Below are 15,327 nucleotides of genomic sequence, written 5' to 3'. Positions count from 1 at the left end.
CCAAAGATCAGTTTTCAAGGGAAGAAATCGACAAGTAACTTCAAATCTCAAAAGCAGCATTGGTATTCAGCAAATCAGATAGTTATACCATTACAACTATAGTGCATAGTTTCTTTCTTCCCCATGAGGAATTCTAAGTAATGACAACAAAACTCTCGGTGTGTCCACATGATACAAGCCTTCTGTGATCGTGCACCACCCCCACCCCTCCTCCACGCAGTTGCTAGTAGCCAAGGAGGACATGGAGGATTCACCGGACAACGCTAGTTTCTGAACATAGCCATACTGAGAAATGCAGAGAGAGTTTTGTGGAGCTTAATTAGCTTTGTAGCAAATAATTTGGCAATAGCTTGAATGTAACAGACATTCATTTTAATCAAAAAAGTTACGCACTAAAGCTTTAAAGCCCCAGAGGGTCAACAATTTTCATAAATCTTTATTCGTCTGTCTGTTGAAAACAATGGCTTTCTTTATTTACAAAAAGGTTGAATAGCTGGATAATACATAGGGGGCCTGAGTCTGGAGACTTTGATGGAGAATATATATTTTTGTAGTTAAGGTCCAGGTTTAAAAGTTGCCTCTGTGACTCAAAAGAGCAGAGTTGTTGCACATGCTCGGGTCACACAGCATCCCAGATAAAAGAGAAGCAGAGGTTTTGTCAAGAGGAGAGGGGACAGGGGAAGAGATATTTTGTCTTTGTTTTAGCTCCTTGGGTAGAACATGGCATATTTGGAGGTCCGGAAGCCCAGCAGGTCCCTCATCTCGTTGCGAAACTTGGAGAGGTCTTGGCGCAGGTCATTCAGATTTTCCACGGTGGCCTGGTCTGTGCTCTGCATCTTCTGCCGCGTGGAGGTCAAGTAGCGATGAACCAGACAACACATGATCTTCTGATAGTTCTCATCACGCTTCTGCTTCAGGTTCTTCCACTCCTGGATGGAAAAGACAATAAAGTAATTCAAATCGATGAGAATTTATTAGACAAAGCCCAGATGGACATTTGGTCATGATTACGGGAAGGGATTGAAATTAACCTTCCAGAAAATACTACAACCACAAGTTATGGTTCTGACAGTTATGGAACTATTTTTTCTTACCTTGAGGCTGTTCTGTCTCTTCACCTTGCCCTTTGAAGTGTGCGAACAGATCCACTTGCTCATGCTGGTCACCAGGTAGCAGACAGTCTTTGGGGATGGGAGGATATTAAACGGTGGAGGCATGGTACACTTGTCATCAAAGTAGCTTAGCCACAGTTTGGCCCGAGCAAATTTCCACTCCTTATCCTCGTGATTCTACAGAAGCCAACAAGAACATTGAGAACACAGGAATGTAAGAATTAACTTCCACACACTGTTCTCCATTTAGAGAGGAATCTTGAAAATGCAACACTTTTCTTTTGTGGAAATCCTTGGGGCGGGGGGACACATTTTTCTGGACAATAATGTTAATGTGCAGCTTCAGTAAAAGCTTTTTAACATCTGTGCAACATTTTGGGGTGAATTAGAGACAAATTAAAATCTGTAAATGAAGTAAATGAAAACAGTTGCAACTTTCAGTTCCAAGTTGATCTCAAATTACCCTTGACAGCACTGAGAAAGTCATTATGTGCCAAAAAGTTGTTTACACTTACAGCAATTTGTCTGAAGCTTTTATGGAGCATGGCTACCAGCAGCTTGGTCAGCACAATAACCACCACAATGTTGTAGGTGCCTATGATCATGGCGCCCACAAAAGAGCGCAGCTCCTCTGTGTAGCTGATGCGGGTGACGAAGAGCGCAACGTGTGCCAGGGAGAAGATGTACCAGAATAGGGCATAGCAGGTCCCCATAAACCTGTGACACAGAAGAAGCTGGTACATGTCAGTGGGCATTTAGGATGCATTTCACAATATAACCGCAAAAAAATATTGTAATGACATTGTATTTTACAGTTAAATCATGAATCAGAAAAAATGTCTATCTTTATCAGCTGTATTTATATAGTCTCGAACATCTCTCAACAAGCATTCTGCACATTCCTTGTCGTCATCGCAGAACAAAATGAAAGATTGAGGTTGGCCCATACGTGTGGAATGCATCATTGCTCTGTCGCTGGCAGAATATTCCCTCGCAGTCCTTTGGCTTATACTTGTCTGGGTCTTTGTGGTCCTTCCCATAAAGCTGGGTGAGTCCAATGGTGAAGGAGAATAACACCAACAGGAAGAGGCCCAAAAACTTTCCAAACTCCTGCAGCATCTGACCCATGGAGATCTGGGGAGACATGAATATTTGTCCGTTAGACCTGTGCCGCTTCATGTAGACATTAGGGGTGGGGGAAAAAATCGATACAGCATAGTATCGCGATATTTCTCGTGGCAATACTGTATCGATACACAGGCGCCAAGTATCGATCTTTTATTATTTAAATTGCACATCAGAATTTAACTTTTTGGTAGTATAATAATAATAAAATCAATGGCTTATTCAGTCCACCAGATGGCGCTGTTTGTTTTCTGGTGAGGTCAGCGGGGTGACTGTCAGCGTGCAGGAGGATGTAGATAAAATAAACATGGCAGCGTCAGAGAAAGAAATCAGAAATGCACCATCTGCGTTTAAATCAAGTGTTTGGACTTTTTTCGGATTTTTTAACAAGGAGGGGACAACTGAGATGGACATGAGACATGGGATTTGCAAGGAGTGTCGTATGCAAATAAAATACTCAGGGAATACCACAAACATGAGGGCTCATCTCACACGCCACCATCCAGAGTTAGCGTTAGCCGAGGACGGTAAAGCTAATGCTAAACCAGCTCCGCCGAAAAACCAACCAACACTGGACACACTTAGCTTGACAAAGCTACCTCCCAATTCAGAGCGAGCTAAGAAAATAACTCAAGCCATCGCCTACTTCATGTGCAAAGACCTGCGTCCATACAACGTTGTGGAAAATGAAGGATTTTGTCACTTGCTAAAAACACCGAACCGAGGTACGTGACTCCGTCGCTCCGTTTTTTGTACTCATTTTAATTGTAAAAATACCTGTAGTAGCACAGCAGTGCATACCTGTTGGTATTACAGTCTAGTCCACCTTAATTAAAAATGCAAACAGGTCAGTTTGCCAGGTGTATACAACATTTATAACATATTCATTAAAGTGCTGGTTAGTTAGTTAGCTTGACAGTCACATTTTACAGCAATAAAATTCATGTGAGATGAACAAACAGATGTTGACAAAGTTTTCCTTTGGGGACATAATAATGAAGTTGGGAAAAAAGGTAATAAATTGCAATATATTGCAGAATATCGCAATATGTTTAAAATCGCAATAATATCGTATCGTGACCTAAGTATCGTGATAATATCGTATCGTGGTACCTCTGGTGATTCCCACCCCTAGTAGACATAAGTCATTTCTATTTTACAATCGTTACTAATCATCAAGGGTGCTAGCTGGAGTCAAATCTGACACCTGATAGGAAGTTTGTCTGATCCTTACAGAATTTGATTGATTTCTTAACAAGTGAGAAGTTAATATGGTAAAGGTAGATCCTTATCTTTGCAAAGATATTTTGAGTCATGCATTTGGATGTCTAGGTGTTGTGGTCTGCAGGGTTAATGTAACTCGATTTGATCAACTACATTTTCTTTTTACACTTATCAGCTTTTTAGCTTTTGTGTACTTGCAGAGTTTTCTGCAGTCAGCCTCATCAACAAGGCCACAGACACCCACTTATAATGACTCAACCCCTCTCCCAAATGCTATTTGCTCCACCTGTGCTTTTCATGCTATGGCAAGTTAAAAAATATCTGCTGTCTTTAAAACTTAAGCTATATTCCTACTTGATTTTGATGTTTTGGTAAACTTCCAACACCTAACCTGAGTAGGCAAACGTTCTGACCACTTGTAGCTACTTTCCCCCCCATGTTCTTGTTTAGCAGTGACCCCCTGAGAAGGTGGAAAAAGCAACATATTCTGGCAGCTGTAGTGCTCTCACCCTGAGGGAAGGCAGACAAACATGGATGAAGCCAAAAAGAGGGCTTGAAGACAGAGAATGTCTTCTCAGACCATTGGAAACCGACTTACTTATAGACCTGAGTGGCTCATCTGTTTGCTAGGGCCTAGAGATGCTCAAACAAGGTCAGAACACGCTCGCCCTACCAAAACACAAACACATACACAGTGTCCAATGTGAGGGATGACCGCTCTCCCTGCAACTCAAGGTGAATGGCGACTGGAGTGTTTGCACTGAAACCCAGGCAGCTTGTTTGAGGAGAAGGGCTAGTCTATTTGAGTGATTCATTCTCTTGTCATGTCTAAATCTCCCCAGTGTATTCCTCTGCCACTTTGTACACGTCTGATTTAGGAGCTGAGGGTGTTCCCTGGTTGCCCAGCCTGACAGGTCGACTAACTTAGATGGTGTACAAACAGAACAGGAACACAGGAGGTCACGAGCATTTAACCCTGACTTTAGGGGGGGGTCAAATGCATTTCAGGTACCTCAAATGCATCTACTGTATTGTATGTTGTATGTTTTTGTTCTCACTCATATTCATTTTCTAGTATACAGTACAGTAGAGCAGACTGTTATAAGAAATGATGTACTTCAGCATTTTTAACAAGACATTTAACAAAAGTGTGCACCAATGGATGTCAACGAACGCTGTACTTGAAGCATGGCTATTTAACTGTTGTATTTGCATTTTAATTATTTAAATACATTTAAAATGTCTCTGTAAAACACTTTTTAACTTGTGTTGTTATATAATTGTACTATAAATACATTGACTTGACTTAACAAACAGAAAGAAAAATCTTGCACACCAAGATGTTCCTGGAACTGTCTCAACGATGTTCCCAATTTGTTTTAATGTTTTTATGTTTTCCAGCTGGGAGTCTTTGTACAATGCACTGTGGGACAACAGCGTCAACACCAGTTGGTATTTTACACTTTTGCAGTATGAACGCACTACAATAAATACTTGGAAGGAACTGGGGCACAACTTATGTTTATGCCTGGGAGATTAACACTGTGCGTGAGTTCAAGTCTAGCCCATGAGTAAGTTCATTGTAAGCACACTGTTGATAGTAGATGAATGACACACTCACACTTTCAGTCACTCTTTCCAACCTCAGTAGGGGGCACTACCCGGCAGAAATGTGAGTTGGCCTTTAGGAAGGAGGGGGATCAGACAAACGTGCATTACTGGCTGCAACCCACATAGCACTGCCTCACTGTCTTTGTGTGTGTGTGTGTGTGTGTGTGTGTGTGTGGTTGTGTCTGTGTGTCTGTGTATATCTGTGTGTGTGAGTAGAAGCTTAGCTGAGTGCAACTAATTACACACATACATAACACGAGAGTGGAAATGTGTAGGCACATGTGCATGTCGGGAGGTGTGCCTGCCCTGTGAGTGTGGCCCTGAACACACTGATAATTTTTCCGTTCTGCCAAGCCAGACAATGATGTCACAGAGTGAGTGAGTGAGTGAGTGAGTGGAGAGAGGGGAAAGAGGAAAGAAGAGAAAAGGAGGCAGAAAGATGGAGGATGTTGTAGGTGAATAGTGCTCATTAACAATCGACAGGGCACCCTTAGTGTTTTATAAGTCACCCACAAACAGTGCTTAACTTAATGACAGGAAGGCATACCTACAAATAGACTGACCTCACTGCATACTTGCTTTATATAATAAAGTCACACACGGGGAGGGGGGGGGGGCAGCAAAAAGTCCGATGTTGGCTGGCTGGACGATACACAAAATCACGATGCGATAAAAAGGGACACCTAATAGCACTGAGATTGTTGAAAAGCCCAAGCAGAAAATAATCAAACCAGATTTTTGGCTTGTCTGGGAATGTGGAAAAACAACAGAATATTTTTGTTGTAAAATAAGTTTGTCCATTAAGTTTTCCACCGTCCACCGGAAATCGCTCTGCATAAAGAGATAAAACCTATGTAGCTTCAGGCTTTTTACTGGTACAGTTTTAAATCATTACACAGGCAGATGATGAATATCGCTCTTCCATCAAACCTCCATGTTTAAGAAATGACACAGGTAATGTTGTGTAGTGTATGAAAGTATTAAACTGGCAGTAGTTAAATGTAGGGCAACAAATGAGAGAGGGATCAAATACAATAGGGTGTGAGAAACATATGCTAGCACTATTGTACTTCTGTGTGGTTGTAAACAAACACTATATGCTTACTAAGGGGGAACCCATGCCAAATGAGGCAGTCTGAGGGACTACAAAACCACAAAAATATTTTCATATTAAATATTTGCTTTTTACAAATTGGATTTATTTTGAGGCATAAAGCAGATCAGTACAACTGTATTGCTAAACATATCCATAACCCTTTGAGAAAAACTAGGGAAGAGATCATGTCTGCTAATTCTGAAAGACACTGCCAGCTCAGACTAAACCAAGCGGATCAAATCCAGGATTTAGAGAGGTTTACTAAACATTTTTCACTCACATTTATCGTAATTTAGCTGTTTGTCATTAAAAAAGTCTAATGCCCCAAATTTTAACTCATCAGAACAAAAGCCACATTATCAGTATTATTGCAGTCAAGATGGCAATGGATCAGACTTGCTGTATGTGTCAGATTGTGATAGAAATGATCCAATGAAAATGTGTTGTGGGTGTATAGAGTCAGCTCCTCCAGCTTTAAACAGGCAGCCTAAAGTGAAGATTGATAAATACATTTTGTATAAACTAAAACTGAAGGCTCGTATTCATGATAGAAATGATGATAGCAGTATGGTGATGCATATAGCACTAAAGCTGCAAAGCATTATGATGCTGTGTTCAGTTTATTATGAGCATATTATTATGGCAGAGCACATTCATCTCCTGCCTCAGATCACTGTGCTTATAATGCTTATGATGATGGTCATGATACTGCTGAGCACAGCTGGTGTGATGTTTAGTGTGGGCTTGTCCTTGAGTGTTCACACTTTGCTGAAAGAGGAAGAGAGTGGGTGGTGTATATGTGTGCATGGTGGAGATAGAGAGAATGATAGAAACTGGAAGCAGCTTTGTAATCATTATAATAATTTGGTCATTTTTCCCCGTATCCAGTGTCTTAAAAAGCCACGGCTGGATAGGTGATCTCAAACCTCCACAGGGATCACACTCAAATCTTTTTGCTGCATGTCTGGCCCCACTGGGAATCAAACATACTCTGAAAATGTCCAGCTACTGAGCTCAGAAATACTTTTAGTGTGTCACCAGTGCTTTCCTACCTGTAGCGGCCCAAGGATGGAGCTGGTGGTGTACATGAAGAAGAGTCGCAGGTAACTTAGAACGTTGGCAAAGGCAAACAGGCCCTCAGCCACCAAGATGGGATGGAAGGCATCCCAGTTCTTCCTCTCTGTGTCCGCCACATTCTTGAACTGAAGAACAATAAAACACATTCAGACGGCAACAACACTTGACAGCTCTGAAGCCATCTAATGTAATACTAACTTACTTAGCTACATCAGGTATGCTAATCTCAGCTAGGCACAAGCCTGCTCTGTGCTTAAACAGAAGCTTCAGCAGAGTAGTGTCTAAACTAAAGCTACTGTATCTATGAAGTGGTGATACGGCATGCACAATCACAAAGAAATGTGGAAATAACCTTTAATATCTAGATTTAAAAACAGTTAAAGAGAGAATAGAGACTGTTTAGATAGATTTTAATAGAGACAGTTTCACAGTCATTTTATATATCAAGCTTTCTTCAGAATGAAATATTATAAAACGTGTAAAACATATTTTGCAATTACAGCAAAAGTTTAACATTTTGGGAAATACACTTATTCACTTCCATGCAGAGAGTTTTAGTACCACTCTTGTACATGAGATTGTTGTCTATCTTCTCATCTAACCATTCAACTGTGGGCAAGAAAGCAAATAAGAAATAAATATATATATATAGTGAAATGAATTATCTTTCATAATCCATTGTTATATGCAGTTATCCACCCTTTACATCTAAAGAGTGTGTGTAACGTGTGTGTACCTTGCTGTGAGCAACTATCTTGAGGGCAAAGGTGGCTAGGTAAAGGGAATTCATCACGAAACTCAGCTGGTTCCTTGACTCATCCAGAAAGTCTTCCAGCCCTTCGTACCACAGACGCTTCACATCCGACCACACCATACCTACAGGACAGCAGGAATTCCCCATCACCACACACACATACACGCACACCACTGGCAAAGGAATCGCTTCAACCATAAGTCACCGAGCGGTGGGAACCCAGGGGAAACAGGAATGTATGAGGCAGAAATCTGAGATTAATGTCTGGAAAACGTATCATCTGTGGGATTTAGGGAGGTGTGTGGAATTTAATAAAGATGGGCGTCTTTTTGTGTCCATGTGGAATTTCATCCATGCTAAATGTACAGTAGGGATAATAAAATTAAGAGAGAAAGACTCCAGCTGCATGTCAAGGCACCGTGACACATTCTCTATGCCTTGATTCAGAAATGATTACATTACATTGAACCTGATTAAACTTGTTATTGGTTTCCATGGTTTCAACAGAAAGTAAGCAAAGAAGTGACAGAGTTTGGCACAGAAATCCCTTTAGGTATTGTTTTACACGTGTCTTGTATCTGTCCCAGAACAAAATTCCATTCATTTTGTCTGGTTAGTAGGAGCTTGGATTTTTACTATGGAATGATAGAATTTGAGTTCTACTGCAGTAGAATTGTCGAGTTCGTCACAGTGCACGCACTTGTAAACAGCAAGAGATGCATTGACACACACACACACACACACACACACACACACACACACACACACACACATTCACTTAAACCAGCCCACAGTCTCAGCATCTGATTTCCCCATTAATGTGAAGCATCTGGCTCAGGGGGATAGCAGGATGAAGAGAATAGAAGAAAGATGAGGAGGGGGGGGAGCATAGCGTGGGAGAAGGAGAAAACAATGGAAAGCAAAAGAAATGGAAAGTGGCTGTGTGAGTTGCCAGTACTGTCTGTAGACATGTTGCAACTTTAATAGCTCCCTTTCACATCCTGATAAAATTTGCATTTGATTTGTAAATCATTAGAATTCTCATCCTTGTCATTTAACTCATCTTGGGTGTTTTGTTGATGCTGCAGAGACCCTGGAGTGTGAAATCTGCACCACTGAATCACATCTCTGCAGTAAAAGCCGTTTGGAATGAGGAAAAAAACTGATGAAGTTGTTAAAATTGATCTTTGATGTTGCTCTTTTGCAGTACTTAAGGGATCTTTTCCCCTCTAGTGGGCTATCGTGGCCCATGGAAAAAAAAACTTACACTTCTGTCTAATGACTCAACTGCTGATCTCACTCCTGCAATATACAGAATAAATTGCAAATTACCCCGCAAGCATCCTCATAACATTGAATAATAGAAGTCAATTGCTTCTACATCCTTTTATAACCTGTCAGGAGCAGTTATTGGGAGGATTTATCAACCCAGCGATGATAGTGAAACCTAGACCAATGTGGTGTGGTTGCTATGCTTTGTGTCTGGAGGAGAAGGGTAGGATGCTGCAACCATGAGACAAATATCTCTGCTGAGAAGCCAGGGCCATTAAAGGAATTGAATTATCATGCTAATGGTTTCTTGACAGAAGAGGAAGGTAGAGAGGGCCTTCCCCAGAGAGAGACAGAGTCAATATCTAACTGTCACTATCCAGCCGAATCTGAACAGATATGGCTTGTGTACATGTGTCTGTCTTTATGTGTGCATATATGAGTCCAGTGGTTCCAGCACTAAGATGGACCACAGGGGAGAGAGAGAAAGTGCTCCCTTCTATAGAGCACAATTAGAAGAAGAAGTGAATTCAATCCAGTCAAGCCGGGCTTCCTGTCGTTTAGTATAGAAACAGCTGTTTGTCATGTTCTGCCTGATAGGATTATGGATACAGGAAACTGGACTTTAGCCAGACCATAACAGGAATCTCTCATTTTCACTTCACTATGCAACTGTATTTTATTAAATTCTGGTTTGTTTGATTGGATTTTTATTCTATACTTAGTTCTATTATGTCCATTAAGAGATGAATAATTATTCAATTATGCACATTAGTATGTTATTTATTGCTTGAAAGCTGAGTAAAAAGCTGACCTATGATCCAGAGGATGAGCAGGTAATCTATCATCTCCAGCGCAGGGCCCATGGTGTTTTTCTTGCCCTCATTGTAGACCAGAGAGTACAGGTTGAGCAGCAGCAGGAAGGAGAAGTAGGAGGCGCTGTGGATGATGAACTTGACGAAGGGTGTGTGGATGATCTGGCCCACACGGGAGCGTGGCACCAGAAGGTAGCAGACAGAGAGCAGCGGCCAAAGCATCGCCACGCTCAGCACCGTGGCCATCTTTAGACAGGTGTGTTTGCGCCGGTAGCTGGCAGTCTCTCCAAACCAGACGGTGTTGAGGAACTGTTGACAGTTGGACTGAGCCACAAACTGCGGAGAGAGAGTGCCAAAGAAAATATCAATGTGAAGATGTGAAGCTGAAATTACAGGTTGAATTTAACAGTGTAATGAAAATTCAAGACAAATATATATATATATATATATATATATAAATGCTTATTAGCGTTGAGAATATTGATGCCACTCTCATGTCTAATATAAAGCTGCATAGAGTTAGCTTAGCTTAGCACAAGATTGGAAAGGAAACAGGGGAATCAGGAAACCTGGCTCCGTCTGAAGGTAACAAAATCTGTCTACCAGCACGTTATTAATTGAGTTAGCTACAAACATATCAGTGTTTTGATGTGAAACCTTAAGTTAAGGAACCTTATCACTGTTTTTTTCTCCAGCACGGAACCATGGCATGCCACTGGCTGTACTGTGATATATGAGTCAAACTTTTTACACTGAGCAATCGCAGCAGTAAATTGCCCCCCAGCTTCAAATTTCCAACTTTAGTTTGTCATTACCTGGAGGAAGTACTTTATCCTGCCAAAATCATATTTCCAAAAGACAAGCACATAGTATGCTGGAGCAGATGTTAAGTCCGACATAAAGTACAGTATGATATATACATATGTACTTTTATATATATAAATACATACATATATATATATATATATATATATATATATATATATGTACTTTATATCAAATCCTTTCCTCAACTCACTTGCATTGCTGATTGGTTTGCTATTGACGCTGCCAAAAATACATGAATGTGTTGCTGACTTTGCCTGTCTAACCTCTTTTTGGTTGTACTTGATAGCAAGCTTGAGTCGACTGAGGTTCATTCGCTCCTCCAGTAAGCCTCTCTTGTCAAGGTGATCCTCATTGGATGTGTGGTTAAGAATCACTTCTAGCTCTCGAGAATTTCGAGCCTGAGCCAGCAGGTCCTTGGCAAACATCTTACACTGCTTCGCCAGCTCCTCATAATCATTCCTGGAGCAAGACAATTAAGATACAATCAGTCCACATGAAAGATTGTCATTCTAAACTGTTACATTCTATAAAGGAAATGGTTTTTACAATATCACTGTGTTCATGTATGTACATATGTTCGTGCTACAAGTTTCTAGTGTGGATGTGCAAAGAAGTTAGATAAACGTGCACTGACATGATGGGCAGCAGTTGATAGCAATCATACCTAAACTCCACCTCAACCAGGCTGAGCTCCCTGAGGTCTGCACTCAGCTCAAAGGCCCTGAGGATGGGATCTTCCTCAGTCAGCATGATCAGGGAGGGGCTGGCCAGGCAGCGGTAGATGTCCAGGCGGAACCTGATCCAAAAATGCCAAGGTGGATGAGGAGGTGAGAGTGTTTGCAAAAAGAATGGGGTGATGAAAATGTGAAGGAAGAAAACAGGACGAATAAGAAGTGCACGGATAAGAAAAAAAGGAAATCTAGATCATTCTAGCTGTTTCATTTGACCTCTATGTTGTTTGCCAGCCAAGCCGCAGACTGATTCATTTAGCTCACTGTGTGGGACGCTACACTGCCCTGCAGAGAGAACAAAAGGGCCCAGCAGAGGAGATCAGCAAAATCTCATCTGCAAGTCTAAGATGGAAACCAAGAATCGCTGCTTCCCAGAGGAAACACTGCTGGCTTTGCAGCTTCCCCTTAAATAACACTTTGTAGTGATATTATCTTTCAATGTAAAACCACTACTTATATGAAAAAAAATGAATACGCCAATACTGGAAAACCACTCAACAGCTAGATACATAGCGCTTGGCAATAACAGAGAGCATTAGGAGTCCTCTGTGGGACAAAGAGAGCACTGTAAATGTTCATGGCACTGTAGATAAAAGCATTCAAAACAAAAAAGCCAATGCATATTATAGTAAATCACTTCTTTTCAAGATGCCTTAGATAACATTCTCAAGCTGATGCTATCATCAAAACAAGGCGCCACCACGTTTAACATGAACCTTTTCTGAACACTTCACTTGACAGAGCAACTGATTCATAGCCGTGTTTAAGCCCCTACATACCAGAGCAAGGCCAAAACAATCATTGCTTAAAATAACACAGGCATCATCCGGAAGACAAAAGTGATGTTGACCATTCCGAGTTACAGTTATTCAGCGCAACACTAGTCTTCTGGTTTAGATCAATGGGAGCGTAATGCTCCGTCTGGGGAAATCAAACAACATTTATACTATTTGTTGTGTTTTAGGTCACTAAGGTAGAATGTACCGGGAGTGTCGTAGGCTGTCCTTCTTGTTTTTAGCGTTGCAGAGTGTGCACTCGCAGCCTACAGCATGGGGCCGGGGAAGCGAGATGTCCTGTTTCAGCAGCATAGTCAGGATCTCGTAGTTATTTCTGTGGGCTGCCAGGATGACTGGAGCCACGTCCATGGTGGTAGAATACTCTGGGTTCTGAATCCGCTGCATCAGTTTCTATAAAAGATAGAAATACATGGATTAAAAGATGGAATAATGTGCAGAAATGACCAATTATATCAACCTGTTCTTTGCATCTACAGTGCTTTTCTTAAGCAGTAATGAGAGGAGACTTACAGCAATGGAGGGCTTGGAGGATCGCCTCGGTCTGTGGTTGAGGAGGATGTCCACAGCTCCCACCACCTCAGAGTCTATGGCCACCAACAAGGCATCTGTCGCCTACAGAGAAACAAACGCATCATTATTGAAACTATCAGATGGCAAAAACAACTTAGAGAACGACAATACTGAAATAGCGATGTCTTGTGCATTGTTTTGTCCTGTGTGTGTGTGTGTGTGTGTGTGTGTGTGTGTGTGTGTGTTACTACCTGGCAGCCATGTTCCAGAAGAAGCTGCAGAATGTCTAGGTTCTCGTTCTCGATGGTGATGGTGACGGCATCCCGGCCCAGCACATCTACGCAGTTGAGGTTGAGCTCGCCGTGTCGGTTCTCCTCGAGCAGTTTCTTCACCATGTAGTAGTCACCTGAGGAGCACGTCAAAGACAAGGCACGCCAAGGGATTAAAGAAATTCCTGCAGAATCAGATTTATGAAAGCAGTTAAGTATTCTATAAGGATGGCGCCAAACAGACACACACACACACACACACACACACACACACACACAGCTTCAGTCAAGAGCCAAACACTCTCGCAGAGCAGGCTCAGCTCCAGCAGTCCTATTAACCTCAGTCATGTATAACAATAACATCTCCCTCAAAGGAAACTTCCTGTTGCTGAGCCATGTTTAGAGATACTTTATATGGTCACAGTGGCAATTGTTGGCCTGCACACCTAAAACAACGTCTGTCTGTATGTTCTTAACTTATCAATGAAACATTCTCCTCCCATCTGACGAGACGAGCGTGCACATGCCCCTTTTCCATTTTACACTCTGCATCTTGTGTAGTTTCCCTTCAGTTTGTTTACATGAACTTTCTTTGTTAGGAGCTGTGAAAAGTCAGCAGACCTGGGAGAAAAACTTTCAGAAGAGCAGATGTTCAGCTAAATATATTCTATACCCCCGTGGGCACATTTCCACACTGGCCAACATGTAGGCAGCTGTTGGGAGGTATTCACTGGAAGAAATGTGGTAAGTTATGACTGTACAGTTTGCTGCTTGCTGCACTGGCCCTGCTGGAAATCTGTCAAGCTATTAGTCATAGTATATTTTACCTACAGAGCAAGCTGATATCACACATAATGCTTCAGTAATATCCTAACCAATCAATATTGTAAGCCCACAGCCAGCTGTCAACTGATTCAAACATTAACATGAGGTTTTCTGTGATCTTAAACAGACCATATTCACTAGAATAACAATGAATATGGGATTGGGTTTACTTTGGAGGAAACAAATAATAACAAACCTTTCTCGCATGCCAGCAGGAAGAGCTTCTCATCCAGCGTAGTTTCCTCTTTCACTTCTCTCACGTCTTTCAAGGCCAGAAATTTATCCGGAGAGGAAGCGTCCGTGCCCTGGTACAGAGCTGCCATTACGACGGAGAGCGAGTACGGCCAAACACTGATGTGCATCCCACTAGAAACCAGCGACCATTAGCCTACACAAGAAAGCCTGTCATATGGGCTGACATGAGAGGAGTCTTTTTGTTGTTGTTGTATGTGGCAGCGCAGGAGAGACTTTAAAGCGTCGTCGTGAGGCTAAACCAATGTCATCTAGTGTTGTTATTATCGTCGCATCTCTGCTGCTACGTGTGCGCGCTTCTGCTGGCTTAAAATATCACCTCCTCCTTTAGTCTCTCTCTTTTTTCTTTTTTTTTTTCGCACGAAATGACTTCAAACTTCGTGTTCATAGATGCAAGTGGCGACTGCTGTCCAACGAAACGACACAGTCATCTCCCCGCGGCGTGTTTACATGCACCATCTTCTCACATCGCAGTCTCCTGGGGATCTTTTTGGTCCTGATGCTGCTGACGAGGCGCCACTGCGCATGTTTTCTCCTCCACCTGCTCGTTCATTTCGCAGGCGCAAAGCCGATGTGCTTCACAATTACGTAACAGGGCACTTCAGTGCTGCTTTGTACTGACTATCTCAGTGTGACACGCGCAGATACATACTTGTCCAGCATTCTTCATAGCCTATTGCCAAAATACGTTTATAAATACTTGCAAGTTAAACAGAATTCATACTGATTAGATGTAGGCTATTCGACATTTGGATGATGTTTGGCTACCATATATGTGCTGACAAAATTGAACACTGTAATTTGTATATTGTATTGCATAAACTCTTCAGCATTAGCTATGCAAATTAGATATGGCTCAAATACATGCTCATCCAATGTGAGAAAGGAAAACAAATGACACATATGGTCTGTACTGGATTGTGTTGGATCCGTTAGTGGACAGACTACCTCATGCAGTAATGTGAACATATCATTAAAACTGATGTGTTCGGACATGCATGGGGGAAATGTACTGCGTATGGATAATAGAAG

The 15,327-nt window shown here is 41.8% G+C and overlaps 1 protein-coding gene across 1 annotated transcript; it reads right to left on the bottom strand.

Annotated features, from left to right (window-relative positions):
- Positions 1–420: 420 nt before the first annotated feature.
- Positions 421–14,774, bottom strand: trpc1 (transient receptor potential cation channel, subfamily C, member 1). Its single transcript, XM_028569209.1, has 13 exons — positions 14,240–14,774; positions 13,201–13,355; positions 12,950–13,051; positions 12,627–12,829; positions 11,576–11,707; positions 11,175–11,370; positions 10,083–10,419; positions 7,982–8,121; positions 7,221–7,370; positions 2,062–2,246; positions 1,628–1,829; positions 1,095–1,289; positions 421–929 (listed from the first exon to the last, which is right to left on the bottom strand). Exons 1-13 carry the CDS (start codon positions 14,403–14,405, stop codon positions 702–704), a joined length of 2,391 nt encoding a protein of 796 aa, XP_028425010.1. The 5' UTR covers positions 14,406–14,774; the 3' UTR covers positions 421–701.
- Positions 14,775–15,327: the final 553 nt, after the last annotated feature.

This window comes from Perca flavescens, chromosome 22 (genome assembly GCF_004354835.1).
Source record: "Perca flavescens isolate YP-PL-M2 chromosome 22, PFLA_1.0, whole genome shotgun sequence".
NCBI classification, from domain to species: Eukaryota; Metazoa; Chordata; class Actinopteri; order Perciformes; family Percidae; genus Perca; species Perca flavescens.
This window is presented reverse-complemented; position numbering and strand designations above follow the sequence as displayed.